Here is a 25,514-nt window from a genome sequence, read left to right on the forward strand (position 1 = left end):
TTGGATGGGATATGGGCAGTGGGGTGTTGGATCAGTGGTGATGTCTACAGGGCATTGGCTGGGAATCCAGCCAGGGCAGCTTGGATCATTCAGTTCGAAGATGGCAATGACACTAAAACAGGTCATAGTGGACAATGACGAAGGTTATAAAAAATTACAGGGGGATCTTGATCTTCTGAGTAAGTGGGCCGAGGAATGGCAATTGGAGTTTAATTCGAATAAGCGTGAGGTGTTGCATTTTGGAAAATCAAATCCAAGTAGGACTTTCACAGTGAACAGCAGGGCCCTGGGGAGTGTTGTAGAACAGAGGGACCTTGGAGGACAAGAACATGGTTCACTGAAAGCAGAGTCACAGGTAGACAGGGTGGTGAGGAAGGCATTTGGCACGCTGGCCTTCATCAGTCAGGACAGTGAGTATAAAAGTTGGGAGGTCACGGTGCAGTTGTACAGGATGTTGGTGAGGCCGCACTTGGGGTATTGTGTTCAGTTTTGGTCACTCTGCTATAGGAAAGATGCTATTAAACTGGAAAGGGTGCAGAAGAGATTTACAAGGATGTTGCCAGGACTTGAGGGACTGAGTTATAGAGACAGGTTGGACAGGCTGGGACTTTATTCCTTAGAGCATAGGAGACTGCGGGGTGATCTTATAGAGGTGTATAAAATCATGAGGGAGATAGATAGGGTGAATGAACTCAGTCTTTTTCCCAGAGTTAGGTTATCAAGAAACTAGAGGACACAGGTTTAAGGTGAGAGGGGAAAGATTTAAGAGGACTTGAGGGGCAACTTTTTTACACAAAGGGTGTTATGTGTGTGGAATGAGCTGCCAGAGGAAGTGGTTGAGGCAGGTACAATATCAACTTTTAAAGGACAATTGGACAGGTACATGGATTGGAAAGGTTTAGAAGGTTATGGGCCAAACATGGGGAAATGGGACTAGCTTGGATGGGGCATCTTGGTCAGCATGGACCAGTTAGGCCAAAGGGCCTGTGCTGTGTGACTTGGATGAGGGTTTCAGAACACTCGTGGCTGAGGGTGAGAGCAGGTGGCTGTTATGAAGGAGAAGGTATGACACGGAATGAAGTGAGCACCTTTGGTCTGCCCAAGGTTTGATATGATCTCACCTGCACCTAATCCAACCAGGTGTCCACTGTCAGAGGGAACAGGTGATTCTCGAGACTAATGTAGGTCAGACGTTTTGAAGAGTTATGGGGTTGAGCAGAAGGCCAGGATGGAAATCAGGGAGTTCAAGACATCCCGTATGCAAGTTCCAGAAACTGTTGGAAACAACGTCACACCACTGGCAGGTCAGTGTGTTACAAGGCGAGATTCGGGCTCTTCCTCAGCATTGGACATCGCAACACTGGACGGCTGCAGCCTTCAACAGGGTGCAGTCTACAAGGGAGCAAGAGTAAATGTCTCACAAGCAGGGCCAGGTGAAGCACAATAATCGGCGGGAGGGGAAAACATTGAACCACTTGCCAGAAAATGCAGGACTGTGTTCACTCATACCCTGAGCTGAAATCTTCTCCCTGCATTCTCTGACAGACTCACTGGCCTTGGACCCTTCTGCCAGCACTTGGCCACTGATGTCAGTTCTCAGATGAATTCAATCTCAAAGGTTCAGTGCATCGACAAGAGCAGGTTATTGACTTGAACCGTCTCGTGTTTTTCTCTCTCCACAGATGCTGCCTGACCTGCTGAGTGATTCCAGCGTTTTCCTTTTTCTTTCAGATTTCCAACACTTTAATACTTTGGGACCACAATCACGATGCAGATATGTTTTTTTGTTAAATCACTGTTTGTGGAGGCCTGGGAACCTCTTCTCTACAACAGTGACTGCGCCCTAAAATAGTTGTTCTGCTTCAAAAGCCCCGGGCACAGGAGCTGGACCTGCCCCAGTGAACCCAGTCCGGAACCGTGGAGGGAGAGGGGACGGGAGGGGGGACGGGGAGGGGGGGGGGGTGGTGATGTCTCCCTGCCGCTGTGCTGTGGCCCAGATGTGCAGGCTCCCCATTGGCCAGATGTGCGGAGGGGACAGCCCCCGCAGCAGCCCCGGGCCGGGGTGGGGGTGGGGGTGGGGGTGGGGGGGGGACCCTGCCCCCCTTTTTTTCTCCACTCATTCCCAAATAAGGAGAAAAGTTCCATATTCCAGTCTGGGACCCCCGATGACGTCACTGGAGGCGGGGCCCCGTGCGGCCGCCCCCGCGCGTTGATTGGCTCACGTCTCCCGGGGCAGCGCCGGGCCCCTCCCTCCGTTACAGCAGCGCCCAGCACAGTCGCCGGGCCGCCCGAACCCGTAACCATGGCCGGAGCTACCTCGCTGGACTCGGTGCGGAGGAAGATCCAAAGCCTGCAGCAGCAGGCGGATGAGGCGGAGGGCCGAGCCGAGGGGCTGCAGCGGGAGCTGGACACGGAGCGCCAGCTGCGGGAGCAAGTTAGTGCGAACGGAGCGGGCGGGGGGACCCGGGGAAGGCGCGGCGCCGGCACCAGGGATGTTTCAGCGCTCACGGAGAAGGGCGGTGGCCGGTAGGGGCTGCCCCCGGGTCCTAGTGCCGGACCATTTGTGGGGCATGTATGATGGGGCGACCTAGAGTCTCCCTGCAAAAAGGAGGGAGGGGAGAGGGGTAGTGAGCGAGGCTTCCCTCTCTGGAGAGGGGCAGTTGTAAAGTGGATACATGGCCATTAATTTACACTTTGCAGCCTGCCTGAGCTCCAGCAATCAATGGCTACCTGATATATTTTGCTAATCTTGGTTGGGGGATAATTTTGGTTCAGATTTTTGGTTAAATCTGGCTAATCTTAACTAGTCATGGCGTCTTCCACGTCCACCTGGACACGTATATGGTGATCAGATAAACGAGATGAAATGTACTGAGATAAACTACTCAAACTAAAAGGATGCCGTAAGGGTGGAGATAAGATCAGAAGCAGAAGTCGGCCAGCTTTGCCCTCAGGCTTCCTCTGCTGTTCAGTAAGACCAAGGGCTTCAACAATGCTTTGCCACTCTCTAAGGTCAAAAACTGCCGAGGGAATGAGTAGACAGCAAGTTGTAAAACCAAGTTGAGACGTGGGGGGTGGAATGAGAATGTCAGACTGTCCGAGGTTGGCAGAGTAATCACTTGGAACCACTGTTCACCAGTTACAGTGATAATTTTCACTTCAGTTGGAAGTACAGTGTCAAAATCTATGGTCTGTACAGTGTTGGGGATTATCACAAAGGAGCAATTTGGCAAAATAGCAAGATAGAAAGAGGCCTGTTATCAGAAAATTAACGTTGAGATGGGTGAGTGTGCGATGATTCACCTTGGTGTGAATAAAGGTAGCCGCCACTGCTTGGAGCAGTGTCTGAACAGGTTCTGGTTCACAGAGCTCTGGTGTCACCAGTCACGTCACAAAAGCAGTGGTTGCATTCCTGGGGGTAGGTATGTTGTGTTGAACCTTGAACAGATCCTGTGTGATGTGCAGGCCTCCATATTATAGAGGAAAAGTGAATAACTGGTGCAAAACCAAAAGGTGCCGATTACTGCCGTCCCTTCCGGGCCAGACACATCAACCTTCTGAACGGGCAGATGTGGGGAAAGTGCTTCCACTTGAGCCGAAAGCCAGACAAAAGTATGAGTCAGTAATGTGAGGCGTTCAGGAGAACTATTCACTGTGGTTAACTGTACAACTCCTCACTAGGAGTCAATGATACTAACAGCTTAAATCCATTTGAAGGGCAGATTGGTTGACACCGTGGACTTGGTGAAACAGTGTGGGAGGAGATTGTGGAGTGCAGGCAGTGGGATGGACAAGCTGACCAGAATGGTGAATTGCTGGGATATAAACTCCGGGCACAGACTGGGGGTGGATTGTTTTGTGGGAGAATTTGTGGCCCAAATTTGGGGTTTGTTAGTATCTGCACTCACACCCCTGCAGGTTTGGGACTCTGAATGTGGCCTGAACTTGCTGGATGAGCTCTGCCAGCCATAGCTCTTGGTGGAAAAAAATTGCATGTTTTTTTTAATAGTTTGAATGTTGGGTGTCAGAATCACGGAGGAAGATTGGCAGGTAGCAAAGCTGGGGTGTGGCTGTCAGTCAGAGGTTTGCTGGTGGTTTCGTGGGCTGGTCCCATTCTTGCTTGGCCATGTGACCCTCTGCATTGTGCAAAGTCCTGGCACTGTTCAGTTCAGGATCCTGGCCAGTGAAGTTCTTAGGAAGCGTGTGGGAGGTAACTTTGGGAGAATTGCAGATCTCAACCAGTGTGGAAGTCCAGATACTGAACCAAACCCATGGTATCCGGCTCGGGTGCTGGGGCAGTCGGTGAACCCAGAGGTGGATGTGACTGGTGGTGATCTGCTCTAACAGCTGCAGAATGGGGAGGGTCGAGCCAGGTTTGGGGTTTGAGATGGGGTGATGGTGATGTGGGGTGACTCGGGGGAGGTGTAGACCATGTGGCTCGGATGAGGGGTGCTCATTAGTTACATGGATGATAATTTGAAGTATCTTTTGCGAATGAATATTTCACCAGAGGGGTCAGTGTCTGTTGACCATCTACAACCAGTCTTAACTCACCGGTCATTGTTGTGTAAACTACTGTGGCCCTGAGGGGGAAGACATTCTCATGCAGTGAGTTTAAACGTTGATGGAGTGGCCTCTCAGTTGGGTGTGGAATATCCTACAGCACTTTCCAAAGCAGAACAAGAGACCGCAGCCTGGCGTCTGCCAGTGATTGTGGAATCTTGCTCTGCACATTTGGCTGCTGGAATCAAAAGTGCTGAGAATCCTTTGCTGTATGTTCACCCTGAGGTTCTGAAATCCTTATTTCACATTGCCATCGTGATGCTGTGCTTGAGGCTGGATGGCCCAGGGCAGGATGCATGCAGTAACTGCAGTGCATGGGAGGGGATGTGTTGAACTCTGCCCCTGTGGTATGAAACTGAATTCCGACCAAGCAGATGGGATGAGGTAATGGGTATCCATCCAGTTCGGTAGAGCTTTCTTGGGTCAACATTTCCATGGTATTCCAGTCTGGGGTTGGGCAGTGGGGTCCACAACACAGAACCTCTGGTGTGTAAATGGTGCAGTGCCTCCTGAAACTCTGTTCGGTCACTTATGCCTTTCTGTCAAAGGCAACACAGAAGTGACTGTCACAGACACTTTATCACACTTCCTGAGCTCGAGACTCCCTGTAGATTCAGTTTTGCATTACTAAAAGTTGTGTTCAAATAGCTTTCAGATGAGAGCTCCTCCTGATCACCCGCACTGTCCTCCCTCAGCTGATGAATCAGTGCTCTTCCATGCCGAAGCAGCACAGTCATGAGGGCACAGAGTATTCTCTGGTGGGGACTTTGATGTCCATCTCCAGGGCAGAACCAGAGCTGGTCGAGTCAGAACTGGGTCTGAGGCAGAAAATTTGTGAAGCTACGTGTAGGATGAACCAACTTGACCTCATCCTCATGAGTTGAGCTGTGGCCAATGCATCGGTAGAAGTGACCACCGTACAGTCCTGTTGAAACAGTCCATCTCCACACCACGGGCACCCTCCATGTGTTAGGTGGGACATATAACCATTCAGTATAGCAGGAAAATACACCGCCATAATCTGTAACCATATGGCCCAATGTATCCCTCGCTCTACCATCACTATCAAACCCCAGGGACTAACCCTGGTTCAATGAGGAGTGCAGAAGAGCTTGCTGGGAGCAGTGCCAGGCTTACCTGAAGCAATAAGATGCCAACCTAGGGAAGGGACAGTGAGGGCTACATGTGTTAGGCAGTTGAGAATCCTCGGAAGCAGCAGATCAGTTGGGAGCTCTACAGTCCTATGGGCATCTGGTCAGTGGACAAGTAGACAGGTAGTGTTGTGGGGGGTGGGGGGAAGCTCCAAGAATGTGCCAGCCCTCAGTGGTGGTGAGGCCAAACACGTGAGTATTGGCCAGGAGTGCCGAGTGGGTGGTCCATTTCGGCTCCCTCCTGAGATCCCCACCATGGCACAAGGCTGTCTCCAGCGGATTCGGTTCCCTCTGTATGGTGCTGAGAAATGGCTGGTTACCGGACACAGCAGCGTCTCTCCTGCACCCCCTGAGTTAGTCTCGCCTGAAATCAGGGGCTGGAGAACTCCCTCAGTCCTGGGTAACGTGTTCAAAACTTGGAGCCAAGTTCTGCCACTGTCTCAAGTGTCCTCAATGTGTAGGTGCCCCAGCTGTGCTCGGGGGCCCCCACTCTGTTTACCTGGGCCCTCCGAATTCCAGCCTGGGCCCATTGCAGCTGCTGGATGGACACTTGGTGTGGCCAGCTAACCGTTCCCTGGAGCTGGGCCATGATTTAACAGTTAATGCAGCAGAACCAATGCAAACGATTGCTGAGAGTTCCCCGTGGTCCCTCGGTTACTCAATACTAACCCTCAGGGTTTCATACTGCGGTTCGGTTGGTATTTGACTGCTTTCCCAAGCATACACGCCCATTGGGAGCTTTTCCTGCTCCAAACAATGGTGCTTCCTTCCCAGCACACAGCCCCGGCCGTAGTCAGTGAGGATGGGGGTATCTGTGATATCACTGACACATCGTAACCTGCACGTTGAGTGAGGGCTTCGAACTCTACCCCAGCCCCTGCTCCCAAAATGTAATGAAAAATAGGTCATCCTGCTGATCTGTACTGAGGAAGCTGCATTGTTTGATAAATCTATTGCAACAGTAGGCTCGAGTTGGCAGTGGGAATGAGTAACTCGCCAGCTGTTAAGGTTTTCCAGCATGTTCTGGTCGAGGAAGAGGTTTGAACAGGCATCCTGTTCCTTATCTACACTCAGTGTTTAACTTCAGTGAGCTCAGGGCTGGTGGGGGAGGGGCTCTGTCTGTTTGCCTTGCATGCAATGTGACCAGACGTTGGTCAGAGTTTTGAAACAGTGGCTCTGGGGTTGTGACAAACCACGTGAGGTCACCAAACAGCCACTGCCCAGGGCGCACTATCCCGAGCTACTGGTTCTGCTGCTCACCAAAAGCACCCCTCAGACCCCTGGGATCCCCCTTTCCTTTGTCCTGGTGCTAAGCACATGTGGTCACAGCCTGAAGTTGACACAAGGCCCTACTGCATGGGCCAGGTTCCTGTGCCTGTCAGCAGTGATCATTGCGCAGGTTATGGGAGTTGCATCTCAGAGCAGACCAACACCTCTTCACTGGAGGGAGGCCCAGGTAGATCAGACTCGGTCATTGTGTGACCTGGCCTCTGGCTTGTGTTGGTCTCGGCACCTTCCGTGTGCACAGGCGGTGAGCGGTCAAACTCCGCACCGGCTCCATGTGCCTGATTTAGTTGAGTTGGCTGTTCCTGGGTCGGCTCCAGTGGCTCTGTTAGGGCCCCTCGCTGCCGCCAGTTGTCTGGCAATCACTGGGGCCCTGAAATGTCCAGATCTGGGCCTGGGACAGTATGGAGCTTGGACTCCCAGAGGCGAGGCAGCCATTACCAGTTGCACACCCGTGTTGTGGTGAACTGCCTATGAGACATTTCCATATCTCCTCACAAAGGAGGCCATTCAGCCATCAGGTTCATGCAGTCCCATTCCCCACTACCTTTCCCTGTGACCTGTTCTCGCCACATTCCTCTTAACTCCCCCTGTATTCTACCACTTGCCTACACCAGGGGTAATTTGGAGCGGACAGTTAACCTTCCAGCCCTCGTGTTTTTCGGGATGTGAGAGGAAATCCGCGTAAGGTCAGGAAGGAACCTGGGTTGCTGGATCCGTGGGGCGGCGGCAGCAGCAGCCCCTGTGGCTGAACGGGGACTTGTGCTCTGAGCCGTCACATTAAAAGTCCAATACTCTACTGACTGAGCCATCAGGGCTTGTGACCTCCAACAGGTCGCTGTACTGCCTGCGCCCTCTCTGTGGGCTGCGTACGTCCCTGTAACTTGCAGGGGGCTACCTTCCTTGGTTCAGCACTGTTACATACCCACGCCCTGTGTGTTTTGACGGGCTTGTGGTGAGCAGTGCCGCAAAGCTGCACAGCCAATCGGGTGTTTGGAGTGCGCCTGCTTTTACACCCACCAGAATGCATCCTTGGCACTGCCCCCAGCAGCGTAGGGCACCCTTGGCACAGCCCCTCTCACTGGTGACTGCCTGCTTTGATGGGGGATCCAGCTAATTGACACTTCCAGTGTCTGGCCTTGGTGTCATGGGTTTCGGTGGAGCAGTGGGCTTGTCCTTGGCTTGTGGTGCCCGTGGGAGACTCATTGCCTTGAATCAACTATTAACAGAGCCACAGACTTTGAAGCATCTGGGGACGAAAGCACTGAGCTTCTCGGGTCTCCCACTACGCAGGCTGCAGGTGATCTATTCTACAGCTCCGTTCTTCTATCTTGGTTCCAGATCTTTGGTTCCCCCATCCATGGAGGGTCAGTCTCCAGCCTCAAGAGCCATTGGCCACCATTCCCAATCCCCGGTGCTCTGTGTGGACTGGGGCTTCCGGAAGCCTCCCTGACTGACCACACTCCAACTTTGATCGATCGTCCTTGTTTAATTTCTGAATCCTAGGGAATACAAGCAGAAAACACTGAGCAATCTCTGGTTAATGAAAAGTTAAACTATTTCTTTTGAAGAGAACATAGATACTCAGTATTTGCTCTGTTGAATTATTTTAACTTGAACACTTTAATTAGATTCCCCTAAATCCTCAGAAGGATCCAAACATGTTCTTCAGCCCAGCAGAGGGGGGAAGGGCAGCCAGTGTAGGAGGGAGGGGAGGGGCAGGCAGTGGGCGGTGGAGGGGAGTGGGGAGGGGCGGCCGGTGGAGGGTGGGGGGGGGGGCGGGCAGCCAGTGGGAGGGGGAGGGGGCAGCCAGGTACCAATTGGATCTGCTGGGTCCAGTGGCCACAGAAGCGTGTGGGGCCTTGGGTAACCTGGGAGCAGAGGGGGGCAGCACTCCGACGTTACAGCCGTGTTTCATGCTCCACGTGGAGAAGTGGTGAGAAGCCGCCAGCCCTGATGTGTTTGCAGTCTACCCCTTCCACCAGAGCAACAGTCTGCTGGAGGAACTCACGGGTCAAGCAGCATCTGTGTCAGCATTGTTGACATCAGGACTGCGAGGGGAGATGGCCGGTATGGGGGGAGAGGGAAACAACTGCAATTCCTCCTCCCCCTGCCCGCCCCCCCTCACCGACAGACACTGCTGGACCTGCTGAGTTCCTCCAGCAGATTGTTTGCTCCAGATTCCAGCGTCTGTGGCCTCCTGAGTCTCCATCTATTCCACAGGACTCTTACTGTGGAACGAGGGCAGTGTGCATGTTCTTGGGCATGTTCTCACAGTCAGAGGAGGCTGACCACTGATATGATTGTTCTGCATTCAGTTAGAAGTATAGGGATAATGTAGACCAAGCTGATGTCACCTTGCCCAGAACAGTCGAGCCAAGGGCACCGCCCACCCTCGAAGGAGTGTAAACATTGGTAACACAACTGCATTGAGGGAGCGCCCAGTCCGTAGGAGGTGGATGTGGAGAAGCAGGATGGTGGGCTGTGTCTACGTACACAGTGACTCCAGTCCAACGGGTGTCCATGGTTTCTTTATCTGAACACCTTGCTGTGCGTTTGAAGGTCTTGGCACTCTGTGCTTTGTGTCCTGCTCTTGCAGTGATGTGCTGTAGTCACTGTCGGTTCTTGGGGAACATGTTACATCTCTAAAATGGGAGGGAAGAAGCACGATTTTGTTCCCCAAATCCTTGGTGTGGAAGGATTGGTAGCTGGCTTTGACGTTCTATGAAAAGATGCTTCTTTTTTGGAAGGACCTCTTGAAGTTATTGTAGAATTCACATGGCCTAGAAGAGGCCATTAGGCCCACAGGTGCTTACTAGGCTGAATCACCCGTTCCGTTCCTCCACCTTGCCCCTCTTTCCCCTCCAGTGCCTGTCCAGTTCCCTTTGGAAGACCTGACTTGATCGTGCTCCCACCAGTTCCAGATCGTATCCATCTCTGCTTTACTTCAGAAAAGCTTTTCGCCATGTTCCCTCCCCCTCTGCTCCTTTAGTCCCCGGTCCTAGAACCATCCCCTCGCGGGGACAGGGTCCCTCTATTCCTCCTGTCTAATCCTGTCATGATCCTGTACACCACAATCTAGTCTGATTCCAGTGAACTGGTTACAGAATATTTTGGTGGATACAGTGTTAAGATCAGCGCGGGCTGACTCTTCTGAGCCAGTAATGAGCTGGAAATGTGGTGAGAGGGGCTGTCCTTATGGGCAGAGTTTTTGAGCCAGAATGTGTAGCCAACAGATCTTTGCCGTTTGTGCCTCACGCGAATCATCTCCCACCCAGCCTCGTCCGCTCTGTAGCGCGCACACCCTCGCTCTGCCTTGCAAAATTCACACTAAGGACTTTCTGAATGGTCTGCTGATCTCCTGAAATGAAAGCAGACCTCCTGCACAGCTTTCCTCGGTCACCCAGTGAATACTCATACAGCTCAGATAACCAAGCTGAGAGCCCACACCTTGTTCACTTCCATTGACTCAGGATTCAGTCATTCGTTGCCAAAGTGTGTAAGAAGTTAATAATTCAGCTCTGTCCACTTGTGGTGAAGTTAATGAGCACTTTATTAGCTTTCCAGTCAGTAATTCCAGAGTGATGCTTGATCTCGATAAGAGGCTGATGTAATTGCACTACTCCGAATGTTCTCTGCTGAGTAGAGTCGGAACTTCATTACTAAAATTCCTTGCACAGAAACCTTCGCTTTCCTGACTTACCTGACTTTTAAGCCCCTGTTCGTTGCCATCATCAGGTGCCCTGGAGCAGGAGATGGAGTTACCCTCCCTGCCTTTCCCTCTCCCTCCTCCCCTCGCCTAAATAACACCAAGTACGTTGAAGGTAAACGTCTGTCAGGCCCGGCCGTTTAACTTGGGCCATGGTGTTAACCCGGATGGCAAGCTGTTCTCGGCTCCTGGGTCTGATTGTCGGGCTGTGGCGTACAGAGTGTTAAATCCTTAGCCTACTGCTTGTGGGAAATGTTCTTAATGTAAAGGCTGTTTAATGTAAAACAGAAACCTGATGTGACATTGAGCAGTTCTGCTGAAAGCTCCAGGCTCTTTTTACTTTGTCTGAAATCCATAAAAACCCCAGGATGATGCAATCAAACCTGGACGTGAGTTGGCTGAATGTGTCAGCCTTTCCTGGGGAAAACAGCCCCATTCATCAGCGCTCTATTTATAGAATAGATGGGGAGATGGGGGGCGGGGAATGTTACATTGTAATGGAGTGGAACTGCTTGAGAGATCTCAAAGGATCTGCAGCTTCACAAGCCTGCAAACATGTAAGAACATTGGCATCTCTGGTATGTGGGCTTTTTGCCTCCTCTTTCCGCCTCTATCATGTGGGTGCCAGATTAATGCAAGGCTTCTATCTGATTCTCTCAGCCCAAGCAATGGTTTCCCTCCTTGAGCTGAGCATTACCATATAAGGAATTGGTGAAACCGGGAGGAAGGAAGGGGGCAGGCTATTGATGCTGGGCTGACCCTGATCTTTCGGAAATTGCTGTTTGTTCTTGAGCTGAGAACACTGGCTAATCCTATTAAGTAATGATATCTTCCACTAAAGCCTAGCAACTAATTGGCAGAGACCATTTTGAAGCAAAGGCGACTTTGCTGCAGTTAGTGTTTGGTGTGGATGGGAGTCTGTCATTTCCTGGCACTGATTTTTCAGCTGTGTCATGAGAGGATTTCTCACAGGATCCGACTTCCTGCCTTTGTGGAGGTGCTGGAGTGACCCCCCCCCCCCCCCCCCCCCCCCCCGGCTGCTAGCTGGGTGCGGGGAGGGAGAATGGGCAGGGACGGTGCCAGCTCACACCCTGCGCAGGGTGAACCACAAGTGTTCCTTACAACTCGAAACTGATCCCTGGGCTTCTGGTTTATCGTCCGAGTTTGAGCTTGTGTTTCCCCGGGAGTGGCTGCCCGCCTGGTTGTCAGGGTGTTAACTTCTGCATCTTGTTTCACAAAGAATGGGTTTCGATTTAATTCGGACCCATCTCGTGCAGATCCCACCGTTCTTCGTGAAGGAGAACCTTGTGTCCTTCACCCCTGAATTCGTGACTCCGACAACCAGGCAGGTGGCCACTCCCGGGAAATGGCACTTCGTAAGAACTTGGGCGTGTGGGTGTCTGACAGAAGATGTGACAAGAGCAGCATTTATTGCCCATCGCCAGTGTAAACTTGAGACTATGTAAGGAGACATGGGGCATAACCAACTCAGCTTCACCTACCTTCCAGTTCAAGTTCCAGTTTATTGTTGTAGGCATACATACCCAGGGTATAAGTGCCATGAAAATTAGCTTTTTTTTTGCAGCATAGTATGTTTCAGGCATACAGAGAACTCTACAGCACAGTACAGGCCCTTCGGCCCACAATATTGTGCCGACATTTTATCCTGCTCTAAAATCTAACTAACCCTTCCCTCCCACATAGCTCCCCATTTCTCTATCATTCATGTATCTAAGACAAAAGCGTCTATCGAGACAAATATAACCTAACAAAACTAAATTAATGTAAATTATACATATCTTGCTCAACAAAATAAATGTAACACCAGTGCGAGTTAAGAGAGAAAAAGAAATATCATCCGAGGCAGTGTTAGGGATTTTCAGGTTGGTTCAAGAACCTGACGGCAGTGGGGAAGAAGCTGTTGTTGAACCATGAGGTGTGGGTCTTCAGGCTCCTGTACCTCCTGCCTGATGGCAGCATCGAGAAGCGGGCACGGCCTGGGTGGGGGGGGGGGGTCCCTGATGAGGGATGTCGCCTTGCTGAGACACTGCGTCTTATAGATGTTCTGGGAGGAACTGTACCCGCGATGGAACTGGCTGAGTCCATCACTGTCTGTAGCCCCTTGTGTTCCCGTGCATTGAAGCTTCTGTACCAGGCCGTGATCCAGCCATTCTCCATATTCCATGAGATCATGACTGCTGGGGATACAGTTTCTCATACCCCTGTTGTAGTCAGTGGATATAACTGTAAAAAATCCTTCACTGTTCAAAGAATAGTGGGCCTCTGCTCTTGTGCATTAGTCACCCCTTCGTCATTCGACACGTCCCGTTTTCACTGCTACTTCCCCTTTCTACAACAGGCTGCTCTGTCAAAGTACTTCATTGGCCACGAGGCACTTGATGCCCCCAGGTTGTGAAAACCCTTTTAATAATGGAACTTCGCCATTTCCCTCTGGGATGCCCTATGCCCACAGCCAGACGTTGGAGCAACTGGCCCTTTCACCGTGCTAACTCTCAGGGTATTGCAGTGACTGACTTGGCTGCATTTACATTGTTCCGGAGGGAGTTCCAGGCACTCAGGTCTGGCCTTTGCTGCTTAAGTCATCCCTTTCCCAGGAAAAGAGTGTTGCAGCAGGGAATGGGGCAGAGCTGCTAGGGTCTCAATTGATGAGGTGGGCCCTAAGCGAGGTGCTGCATTCCACAATTGTGTTGAGCGCCAGCTCAGCTCCCCTGCTCAGCAGAGGTAGAGGCAAACCGTTATTGGCAGTGTCCTCACTTACCTTGTGCCTGCAGTCGTCTCTGGAGCCATTTTGAGTTCTGTGTAGACAGGAGGTGCTTCAGATGTTGGAATCTGGAGCAATACACACAAAATGCTGGAGGAACTCAGCAGGTCAGGCAGCATCTACGGAAGGAAATTTATTTTCCTCCATGGATGCTGCCTGACCTTCTGAGTTCCTCCAGCGTTTTGTGTGTATTGTTTGTGTTCTACGTAATGTTTTTCTTATTGTGAGTGTCTCAATGGGTTTCTGTGATGCAGGGACCCCTGGGTTTTCTATGAGACCACTGGGTTACTGTCTAGTCTGTTGGCCTGTGCACTGAGGTAGACTGCAGTATCATATCTCTGGGTGTTTGTGTGTGGTTAGTGAGCGTCTGTGACTGTTGTTTTGTATTCATTTTAGAGATGTGGGTGTCATTGACAAGACGAGCGTTTATTGCTGATCAATCTCGGGAAGGTGGTGGTGAGTCACTGCCTTGACCTGCTGTAGTCCTACTTCCCCAGTGTCACCTTGGGAGCGCAGGACCGTGGGCCCAGCAAAGAAGGAACGGCAACGTATTCCTGACTCAGGGTGGTGTGCAGTGTGGGGAACCTGCAGATGGTGGTTTTCCTGTGCTTCAGCAGCCCTGGTCAGTGTGGGAGAGCTCAGGGGTTGGACTTGCCTGGTTGAGTAACTGCAGTGTATTTTGTAGATGGAACAGAATGCAGCTGCCAGTGGAGGAGGGAATGACTGTTCAGAGTGGGGGATTTGGCTCAGTCTGAAGTGTCGAGCTTCTTGAGAGTTGTTGCAGCTGAACTCGGGGCAGGTGGGAACTATCCCATGTTTGTAGATGGTGGAAAGGCTCTGGGGTGTCAGAAGGTGAGTCACTTGCCATAGATTACACAACCTGTAACCTGACCTTGTAGCTGCTGTCTCTGTGGTTGGTCCGGTTCAGTTTCTGGTCATGTCGATGGTGGGGGACTCTGCAGTGGGAACATTGAATGTCGAGGGGAGGTGGTTTGACATTCTCTCATTGTCTGACGTGGTGCAAACATAATTTCTTACCGGTCTGTGTCTGAATACTCCCCAGGTCTTGCTGCATGCAGGTATGGGCTGCTTCATTGGCTGAGGAGGTGAATGGAATTGAACAAGGTGCAATTACCAGGGAACTTCCTCCCCCATCTGACCTTGATGAAAAGAAGGTCATTGGTGAAGCAGCTTGCAGGGAGAATTGTCTTGTACAATATAACCTCCCCGTTTTTGTATCCCATAACTCTGTTAACAAAGCCCGTTTGCTTTACTGACCATTCTGTACTCTTTCACTTTCAAGAATACAGACTGCAAGGAAATAAGAGCCAGGAGTAGGCCACTCAGCCCCTCATCCTGCCCCGCCATTCAATATGATCATTGGCTGATCTGCCCCAGGGTGGATGTAACCTGAGTCCGTCTATCCCTGCACACCCTTTCGAACTGCGCCATATAGTCTATATTATCTCCCATTCTTTCTGCCAAAAATACATCCTCTCTGGTACAATATTACTTGCCTCATTTAAAACATCTGCGAATTTTGACTCCTAGGGACCTTCACTGTCTTTCTCATATCCTCTTTACAAATCTTATTTTCCTTTTCATTTCCCCTCTCTGCTTACTATATTCAGCCTAGTTCTCGCTGAATTATTTACGTGACATGTCATACGCCTTTATTCCACAGACCTTCATCGTCACCTCTATCTCCTTTGCCATCTGGAACTCTCTGGCTATGATTCCTCTCCCACCGCTCCCAGTCCTGGATTGTGGGTGATGGGTGGTCTACTGTAAGCCTGCAAACAACAGCTCTCTACCCTACTTCATATTGAAACGTTCCAAATGGACCTCTTGGTATCATCCCTTCTCACTGTTTCAGGGGCTGAAACCTCTTGGTTTCAGCCCCTTGCCAGGATCAGACTCCCTTGGGCCATTCTTAAGATGGTGGTGAATGGGTTTCTACCAACCCGTAAGTTGGACTGGCTCGTGGCTTTGTATTGCGGTTTGTTGCGCCACTGTGCTGCGACTCGGTTGGCCTGAGTGGGTTGGAGAGGGGATGAGGTGGCAGCGGGTGAGGTCGTAAGGAGTCTTGGCCAGAGTTCAATGTGCGGAGCAAACCAAGGTTGCCCTGTGCATCTGGTGCTGAGCACTGAGACACCAGGAGACATTAAAGCATCGGTGATCCCAAACTGGGAGGCGTGGGCTTGGTATGGAGGTCGACTTTGGACGTCTTGTGGATGGATGTAGTTAAGGAAACTTGAAAAGTAAAACTTGAATATCTTGGTGTTAAATTGAATCACCGGTGAAGGTCAAACTTAATACTAAAGTGTGCAGATTTCTGGAGATCAGCGATCGGAACCACTCCAGCAAGCATCCAGAGTTATGTCAGTGTAAGGACAGCATGGGGAGGAGTGAGAGCTTCATCAGAGTGGGTGTGTTTGGATGAGGTAATGGACTTGCCTTTTGTTATACCTTTGCTCTCGGGAGTCTCCTCGGTCCGAGTGTGAAGAGTGAACTCTGCTGTAAAAGTCACGGCGTGGATTGAAAAGGCTGTGGGGGAGGAGGTATTTTTAAGATCTGGTATTGATCTAGTCTCGGGGGGTGGGGGCCTTTTCCCCAAGGAATCGGCTGTCTTGCTGTTTTCCGGCCGGCTGTCATACTCTGATTAAGTGGCCGGTCTCCTCCCAAAGAGTAAACAGCACTCTGCCCCTTGGCCCAGTGCCAGGCGAGATGACATTGGAATCGGCAAACCATGTGCTGGGAGGGGGAGCAGAGGGGCTTCTGTCGGGCACAAGTCTCATCCCTTCACATTCCTGTGGCTTCCTGCAAACACTGATCACGTCAACACGCCACAAAACACATGGTCCACACGTGACTGTCTCAAAGCTGCAGTTCTGCAGAGTCCTTGAAGTTCCTCCTTTGTTCAGTCTGGGTGTCCCTGGCACAGCCCACAGTTCATGCCCTTTAAACTCGGGGCTTGTGAGCCACTTAAGTGCCAAATACTTTTGGGTTGGAGTCACACACAGGCCAGACTAGGTGAGGCCTTTCACCGGAGTGAACCAATGAGCTGATACTCCTCTCAAGCCTCGACAATCTTTCCTCCTCAAAATCATTGTGACCCTCTTCCCTTCTCCCTCGTGTTTCTTCACCCTCAGGTGCATCCACTCTCGTTGCCTCAGCCACTGCCTGTGGCAGCAAGTTCCAGGTTCTCACCGATCTTCTGAAGACTGAATTCCCAACCGGATTTCTCGGTGATTACCTTGTATTGCCGGCTTCTGGTTCTGCCCTTCCCCATGGTGGAAACGTTCTCTCTGCATCCACTCTACAAACATCTTAAAGGCTTTCATTTGGTCTTGAGGAAAAGAGATCCAGTCCGTTCATCCTTTGCTGTCCAGTATACCACAGCATTTCTAGTGTCATCCTCGTGAATCTTCCCTGCACCATCTCCGATACCCGGATGTTCCTTCTAAAATATGGTGAACAGAACTGTGCAGTCTTCTAAGTGTGGTCTAACCAAGGTTCAGAATTAACTTCCCTCCTTTGGACTTCTATCCCTCCAGAAAGGAACCCTAGAACTTGCTCTGTTTTATGGTCTTGCTCACCTGAGGTACCACCTTTAGCGATTGATGTATTTGTTCTTTGAAATCCCTTTGTCCCACTACCCCACCTAGATTTACTATTCTCTACCTATTCTTACTGCCAAGGTTTACTACTACATATCTGAATTCATTTGCCAGTTATTTACTAATTCTGGAGATTTAATGTCTTCCTGAGGTTTGTTGGAACCCTTCAATAGTACTGACCACCCCCACAGTTTGGTATCATCCACAAATTAAGAAATTGTCTTCATGATTCCAAAGTCCAAATCATGTAAGTTGTGAAGCAGTGTCCCTACCCTGCTCCATGTGAAACATCACTCCCCGCCTCTTCCCATTGTGAACAGCTGCCCTTTACACCCACTCTCTGATCTCTGCCCTGAAGATACCTGGTAATCCATTCTGCTACTGGTCCCCAACTCTGCATTCTGTGACATTTGGTCTGTCCTGTACATGATGGGTGAACCATATCACCATATGCAATGAGCTCTTGTGGGATACGGTGGAAACAGTCAGATTAATTATTCAAATTGAGGTTTCTGTCAGAAGATTGCTTGTTAGGATCCTGTATAGATCACGAGATGTGTGAGGCAAGCTCGGAGGTGCTGATGGACTAAATGATGCCCTGTCCATTGTTCGCCCCTTTATCGACATTCTGATAACAGATTATCTGATCAATATTCCATTGGTTTAAATTTTCAGTTCTGATCTTTGACCTGAAACATTCACCCTCTTTCTCTCTCTCTAGATGCTGCATGACCTGCTGAGTGTTTCCAAGATTTTCTGTTCTTTTTTTCAGATTTTCAACACTTTCAATGTTCCATTGGGGTTTGTGGAAACTTCTTTGTGTACGTTAGTTGCTGTTCTTCTTCCATTGCACTAGTGGTTACACTTCAAAAATGCTTTGCCAGCTCTAACCCACTCTGTTTGAAAGGCAGGAGAGGGCTGAAGTCTATTTACTTTGTGTGGCTCCCAAAGCCCACCCCTGAAGGGTCTTGTTATGGACCAGTTGGTAGATATCGCATGCTGTGATTGGTCAATCACACGGCGGAGGGCGGTTTGGTCTCACCCAGTGGTTCCTGCTCGGTCTGGGCACTACCTGTGACGGGACTGGTCAATAAGGGTGCGTTTGTTCGACTCAGTAACTGTGACCAGCCGTGAATTTATTATCTCGTGGGTCAAGGTTGTGATATTGATGGAAGGGTGGATAGTCCTGACATGTCTCGTGTGATAGGATGACGTTACTACCGTGCTGTTGGGACAGACAGGAGTTGTAATATGCTTCCTGTAACTACAACTTGCATTGGCAGAGTACAGGCATTCCAGGAAACTAAAAAGGCTTGTTATTTTCAGTGGGGTTGGTGTCTTTGAATTGATAAATACTGACGTAAATTGCCAGCATGTGTGTTTAAGAAAGTTTTCTTTGTCAGTGGAGGCTGATTTCTTAAATTGATTTTTCTGGGAATCTATAGTGGTGAATGGGTTCCCACTCATCTCTGGAAGGCTCCTTGCTCGACTCTGGTCCTGTCTTTGTGTGGAATTCCCGCAGGAATCTCGTGACTCTGTCCCAGTCGCCCCAAGTGTTTGCCACTTGTTAAGCAGTAAGGATGGTTGCAATGCCACGCCCCCAGCCAAGAGACTGACCAATCATATGGCAGATCAAACTCGGGTTATCTGGCTATTCACCTTATTTCCCCAACCATTGGGAATAGCCTAGTAGGAAGCACTGGTGTGGATTTACTAAGTTCCCCTCTTCGCAGACACTGTATGCTGGATTGAAGGGGAAATGAAGAACTAGACCCTGATATCACTGCGTCCTGGTTCCCCAGCTTCTAGCCCAGGAGATGTCCCCATGTCAGTCCTGCTGTGTATTCTGCACCTTCAGAAGTAGTGAGGGGATGACACTGAGGTGGAAGGGGACCAGATCTAAAACCCATCTCTTTGTTTCCTCCTCAGGCTGAAGGTGAAGTGGCAGCTCTCAACCGACGGATCCAGCTGGTTGAGGAGGAGTTAGACCGCGCCCAGGAGCGCCTGGCCACCGCTCTGCAGAAACTGGAGGAGGCCGAGAAAGCAGCGGACGAGAGCGAGAGGTGAGCACTGCCCTACTGTGCCCCACGTAACATGCAGGGGGCCGTTCACCATGGCTGAGCCTCTCCGCTCCCACAGCGGCAGGGAATCGGGGCTAGCAGTGAGCCCGCACCCCTGTACGTGTCAGGTACTTGGGCTGCTAACAGTGTGTACCTCAGAGCACTGGAGAGGGACGGGCAGTCCTTCAGACACACGGGCAGCCCACCTCCGCCCAGTCCTCCAGACACACGGGCAGGGCGGATGAGCCCGTGTCGTCACCCACTCCCGGGACTATATCCGCCGCATCGATCTCACTCAACCAGCACTGGTGGGGAGTCCACGTTGTCCACATCTGTGATACAGGTGGTCCACTCTGACCTCAATAACAGCCAGAGGTTTCCAGGGCACAGATGTGTTGCAAGGATGTCCCTGAAGTCTGATTCCTGGGAATCCCTGCCGCTGACCAATCAAAGTGGAGGAGCAGTATCCAGGAAGACCCTGAGCTCCTCCAGTCCCCAGTGGGAGCCCACAGAGACCAGGCACAAACAGCAGGAGTGAACCACCTGTCAAACTACCATCCACCTGCCTCTCTTAAGAACTCCCTGCCCCCTGTGGTGGAGTCTGATGGGTCACGGTGGCCTCATCTGCCAGCCGAAACCCACCCAACTGGAGTGGAGGCAGGTCCTGAGAGAGGAGGGTGGAATGAAGTCCATGGTGTGCACTGGCCAGTGGGGCTGAATGGCCTGTTTTTGTGCTGTGGGTTGTCAGTAATTCCCTGTGAATTAGTTTGGGGGATCAGCAAAGCTCTTTATTTTGGGCTGGACTTCATCCAATGTCCGAGTGTGTGCCTGGCTGCTTGGCATTTGGTGATGTCGGGCATTCAGGCATTGGGAATTACCTCAGCACGTAAACTCTGCGGGGTATGTCCTGAGTGTCTGAGGCCCTGCCCGTGGTGCCCACCTTTGGTGGAGAATGTTAACGTCACCGTCACCAGATACTAGTTGACCTCGGTTGAGTTTGCACTGACCTCTGGTTGAAGCTGTCGGTTAGGAAATGTTGCTGCCCTGGTGCTCTGCTCCCATTCCTGGCCGTCACCCGGACCCTGTGCTCGCTCAACAGAGGCATGAAAGTGATCGAGAACCGCGCGATGAAGGATGAGGAGAGAATGGAGCTGCAGGAGCTTCAGCTGAAGGAAGCAAAGCACATTGCTGAAGAGGCTGACCGCAAGTACGAGGAGGTGAGCGCCGGGCAGAGGCCGTACCAATGCCATCAGTGTAAACACGGCCCTCGGTGTTGTCGTCGTGCCCCGGTTACCTGCCGCAGTTACCCAGGTTACTGCTGCACCTACTATTGGCCTGTTCACTCAACCTCTCGATCATCCTGAAGCTTCTTTGCTGCCTCACAAATACCGTCCCACCCGATTTAGTCATGTCTTTCTGGGAATGTTATATTCTGATCTCCTCATCCAAACCAAAGTGATTCTATCTTGTGTAGCTGGGACCCTACCCCAACGTCACCAGCTGCCACCCCATTGATTCTTCTGTTTCCTGACCGCCGTCCATGCCTGTATAAAACACACTGACCGAATCTTGCACAGTAACAACTTAAGTGGAGCAATACGCAAAAAGTGCTGGAGGGACTCAGCGGGTCAGGCAGCCTCCATGGAGGGAAATAAACAGTCGACGTTTCGGGCCGAGACCCTTCATCAGGACTGAAAGGTCGACTGTTTATTCCCCTCCGTGGACGCTGCCTGACCCGCCGAGTTCCTCCAGCACTTGGTCTGCGTTGCTCCCGATTCCAGCATCTGCAGTCTCACTCGTGTCTCCAGCCTCCTAAGCGGGACTTTATCAGAGGGCTTCTGAAAGCGGAAAACTCCCCACGTTTGTACGAGTGCACCTCAAGCAATAATAGAAGCTCCAGAGCAAGGCAGCCCTCTTGATTGGCACCCCCGTACCACTGGCTGCAGTGCGTACCAGCTCAGCAAGTCCACCAGCACCTCCCAAACCCGGGACCTCCGGCACCAAGGAGAGCAAGGGCAGGAGGAGCACCACTCGGCTCATTTCTCCAGCATTTATTGCCTTTCCATAATTGCCCTAAAGAAGGTGGCGATGAACCGCGTACATGAACCACTGCAGTCCTTCTGGTCAAGGTGCTCCCACAGTGCTGGAGAGGGCAGGGAAACCCAGGGATGGTGAAGGACCAAGTCAGGATGGAGGGGACTCTGTAGGTAATGGGGTTCCCGTGCATTTGCTGCCTTGTCCTTGCTGGTAGAGGTTGCAGTCTGGGAGTTGCTAAGATGGTGCATACCGGGTGCAGGACCTCTGAGGTGGGAGGGGCAGGGCTGTGGGAGTGGGGGTGGTAGCAGGGTATCAAGTGAGCCTGTTAAATGAGGAGGCGCTGACTTCAGTCTCTCTGCGTAGGTGGCTCGTAAACTGGTCATCCTGGAAGGAGAGCTGGAGCGTGCGGAGGAGCGTGCCGAGGTCTCGGAGATGTAAGTCGACGGGTGGACGGGCTGTGCGAGACCATGACTCTCCACTCACCTCGCGTCTGATGTTGGTCCGTGGGCTGGGCTTATTTATTTGATCTGTATCTTTGCCATCACCGTAACTGTCCATCCAGGGTCTCTGAGCGTCACGTGGGAGGTGATGTTGGGATGGGAGGGGTGGCAGGTTCATGTCAAGTTGCTCTGGGCGCATTGTTTTGGGTTGGGGTTGGGAGCCTGCAGTCTGAAGCAGTGGGAGAATGATAGACAAGATGCGGGGGTGGGGGGGGGTTGGTTTCAGGGGTGCAACGATCAGGGTGGTGGTGGGCATTTCTGCAGCCACTAAGAGACCCAAGTGTGTGTCATAAAGGAAACCTCCAAGGATGTGTGTTTTCCAAGAGGAAGGGGAAGCAGCTGAAAATCATTATCCCAGGGCAGCCAAGGACATGGCGAAGAGAAACAGTGGAGATCCTGCAATAAGGGCTTCAAGAATTGGGAGGAGATTAAAAAACAGGATCTGAACTGTAGTAATCCCTGCACTGCAGCCAGTGCTACCTGTTGTACAATATAGGGAGAGTATCAGAGGAAGGTTAATAGCAGGTAGGTGGGATGGTTCCCTGGGGGAATTGGGATCCTTTCTGATGTGGGATTCAAGGTGGGTGGTTTGCACCTGAACAGGGCAATATCCTCGTGGGAGAGTTAACTGGTCCAAATCCATCTGGTCCAGATCATTTCTCAGCTGGGACCAGCTCGGTTAGCTGTTGCTATGGTTGCATGGTCGAAACCTGATGGTAGTCTGATCTGTGTTTCTCAAATGCTTCCGGCTGGAACGTGTCCTCTCCACGGCGGAATTAGACCCAGCATCGGGGCCTTCATGAGCTGAAAACACAAGGTCAATGATGTTTTGTTGTATATGTGTACATAGTTCCTTGTTGCTTCTGTGCCCCACACTGTTAACCCAGTCTCAGCTGAGGGCTGGGACTTCTTGACCAGGGCACGCTACCTCCCCATCTGTACTTGCATCTAGAAGAAAGAACGAGCTGGGTTACAGCCTCCCTGATATGGTGGGCGAGGTCCCATAGCACCAGACCAGAGACCTAAACAGACCCTGCTTATCAAACTGCTTGGTCACCTCGGGGGTTCTGGAACGGGGATTGCAAATGTTACACCTTTTAACAAAGAAATTCAGAGACAAAACCTGGGAACCAGAGGCCAGCCAGTTTCTTGTTCTACCTGTGACTGCATGGGTTTCCTCTGAGTGCTTCAGTTTCCTCCACATTCCAAAGGCGTACAGGTTAGGAGGTCAACATGGGTGTAACTGGGCAGTGTGGGCTCGTTGGGCTTGTTACCGTGCTGTATAAATAACATTCTTTAAAAGTAATACCTGTGGTGGCATTTCTGAGGTTCTGATGTTGGTGGTGGGAAGGAGGAATGTATATGGGGGTTTGGGGTGAGAGTTTACTCTGGTACTGGCTGGTCACACCCTTTGCCTGAACTGAGTAGTTGAGTTGTGTGAGGGGGGGAGTTCCCACCCACTCTTGTGGAGGTTACTGCTGCCGCCCACTCCTGTGTGGGGTTTTCTGCCGATCTCTGCCACACTGTTGTTAATTCCTCTAACGCTGTTCTGATCTTCCCCCCTCACAGGAAGTGTGGTGACCTGGAAGAAGAGCTGAAAAATGTCACTAATAATCTCAAGTCACTGGAGGCTCAGTCAGAGAAGGTGAGGTTGTCGTCCTTGCTCAGTTCCTGCACAAATTAGTTTGAATTACATTTGAAGCAGTGCTTGGTCTTTGCATGCAGAGTCTCTGCACTAACTGACCCCAGCGTCCTCACCACAACCTCCCCCCCCCCCCCCCCCCCCCCCCATCGGTATCTTCCTCTCCTTCACCAGAATGTGGCTGAGTGTCAGAATGGTGAGGATTCGGGAAAGAAGCCAAGCCTTTCCATGGTTAATAACAAAAAAATGTTTTAAAAAAAGCTGCAGGTGCAGGAAACACTCAGCAGGTCAGGCAGCATCTGTGGAGAGAAAAAAGAGTTGATGTTTCGGGTTGATTATCCTTCATCAGAACTGGGAAAGAGATAACACAAGTTAGTTCTAAGTTAGAATCATAGTTGCACAGCAGGGAGACAGGCCCTTCGGCCCAACTCATCCGTGCCGACCAAGGTGCCTTCCTGAGTTTAGTCCCATTTGGCCCATATCCCTCCAAACCTTTTCCTATCCATGTACCTGTCCAAATGCCTTCTAAACATCGTAATTGTGCCTGCCTCTACCACCTCCTCTGGCGGTCCGTTCCACGTACCCTCAACCCTCTGTGTGGGGAAACTCGCCCCTCAGGTCCCCTTTTAATCTTTCCCCTCTCGCATTAACCCCACACCCTCTAGTTTTGGACTCCTCTACCCAGGGAAAAAGACCATGACAACCCAGTTGCAGAGAAGGTGGGGAAGGGGTGGATAGGATAAAGGAAATACGTGTTGGATGAGACCAGGCCATGGGAATGAGTTATAAGGGTCATCCAGTCAGAGGTGAATGGGGCAGCTCAAGGGTGATAACACAGACAAAGCAGCGTACTATGTTGCTAACTGCAGGGCCAATGTTTATTGGCAATGATGGGGTGGGGGTGGGGGTGTAATATTGTCAAGGACACTGGGGAGATGATCTATGAGCTCTGAATACTCCCAGGAGATCTGTATGTGTATCTCAGGCAGCAGAGAAAGGTGTAGGTTCAATGTCTTGTCCGTGACTCAGTCCCCCAAAGCACCACTCACCCTCGGTGTTTTACTGTAATAATGGGCTGAACTCACAGGGAAGGGACTTTGATGTAAAGCGAGGGAGGAGGGGCCGGGGAGGGACAAACACACCAATCAATGGGCAGTGTGACTTTTGCCTGGGTCTTGGGGGACATCGAATTACCTTTCCTCAAGCCTCAAAGGGTGGCTGAAATCTAGAACTGTCTTGTTACAAGAGATGGAGATGGGATGTCTATAGATCATTGGTGAGAGTATGCAGTGGGTACATGGAGATGAAGTATAGATCAATCGTGATCTATTTGAGGGGCAGATCCTGTTTGAGGGGTTGAATGGCCTCCTTTTATTCCCTGTGCTCCTCACTGAAGAAAATGATGAAAACTGGTACTTGGCAGCTGACCGTAATGGAAGTCTGATGGGATTGGTAACGCTGGGAGTTTGGCTTTCACGAACTTGTCCTTCTCTTGGCAGTACTCGGAGAAAGAGGACAAGTACGAGGATGAGATCAAGATCCTGACGGACAAACTCAAGGAGGTGGGTCCTTCATTAAACCCTGCTGCTGACATGGCAAATTTAACTCACACATGTTTTGCATTTAATGGAATGTTCATACCACCCACAACTGGGGCTGGGTGGATTAACTTCCTCAGGCCTGCTGTGCTCTGTTGAAATCAGCCGTAAGCTAGTTTATCACTTCCTGCTAGTTAGTCGGTAACTGCCTCGGTTGGGCTGTCTGTTCCAGTCACGGTGGCCCCAGTTTTCTGAATGTTGTTCTTATCTGTCACAATGTTTATCCTGTACATTCTTTCTCTTTTCCTGCCTCAGGTCCAGCTTGATATCCCCGGGGTTGTTTAAGCAGGGCTGTGAGAAAATGCACTTGAATAATCTGCGCAGTTCTTTACATAACTTTACCAAAGCCTATGCACATTTTGCAGCACAATTCAGCTTCTCCTGATGTGGCTCTGACTTCGACTGCATTAGCCTGTGGGATATGTTGCACGATGTAACCTGCAGCAGTGAGGCTGAGAAGACTTAGTGGGTCGTATTACAAAGACAGCAACAGTTAATGGGCAGATTAGCAGCAGTCAGGCTCCAGGTGTACATCCAGCAGCTATGTTGGATCCAGCTCACCTCGAAT

At 51.0% G+C, this 25,514-nt stretch overlaps 1 protein-coding gene across 2 annotated transcripts in view; it reads left to right on the plus strand.

Annotated features, from left to right (window-relative positions):
- Positions 1 to 2,243: 2,243 nt before the first annotated feature.
- LOC127582358 (tropomyosin alpha-4 chain) overlaps positions 2,244 to 25,514 on the plus strand; it is a 33,281-nt gene continuing 10,010 nt past the window's right edge. Inside the window, exons 1-6 of one of the 2 annotated variants that reach the window (XM_052037527.1) lie at positions 2,244 to 2,434; positions 19,039 to 19,172; positions 20,269 to 20,386; positions 21,570 to 21,640; positions 23,276 to 23,351; positions 24,848 to 24,910. In XM_052037527.1, coding sequence (XP_051893487.1) covers positions 2,303 to 2,434; positions 19,039 to 19,172; positions 20,269 to 20,386; positions 21,570 to 21,640; positions 23,276 to 23,351; positions 24,848 to 24,910 — 594 coding nt within the window. In that variant the 5' untranslated portion in view covers positions 2,244 to 2,302. The remainder of the gene's footprint in view (positions 2,435 to 19,038; positions 19,173 to 20,268; positions 20,387 to 21,569; positions 21,641 to 23,275; positions 23,352 to 24,847; positions 24,911 to 25,514) is intronic. The other variant, XM_052037526.1, reaches the window with a different exon arrangement.

This window comes from Pristis pectinata, chromosome 24 (genome assembly GCF_009764475.1).
Source record: "Pristis pectinata isolate sPriPec2 chromosome 24, sPriPec2.1.pri, whole genome shotgun sequence".
NCBI classification, from domain to species: Eukaryota; Metazoa; Chordata; class Chondrichthyes; order Rhinopristiformes; family Pristidae; genus Pristis; species Pristis pectinata.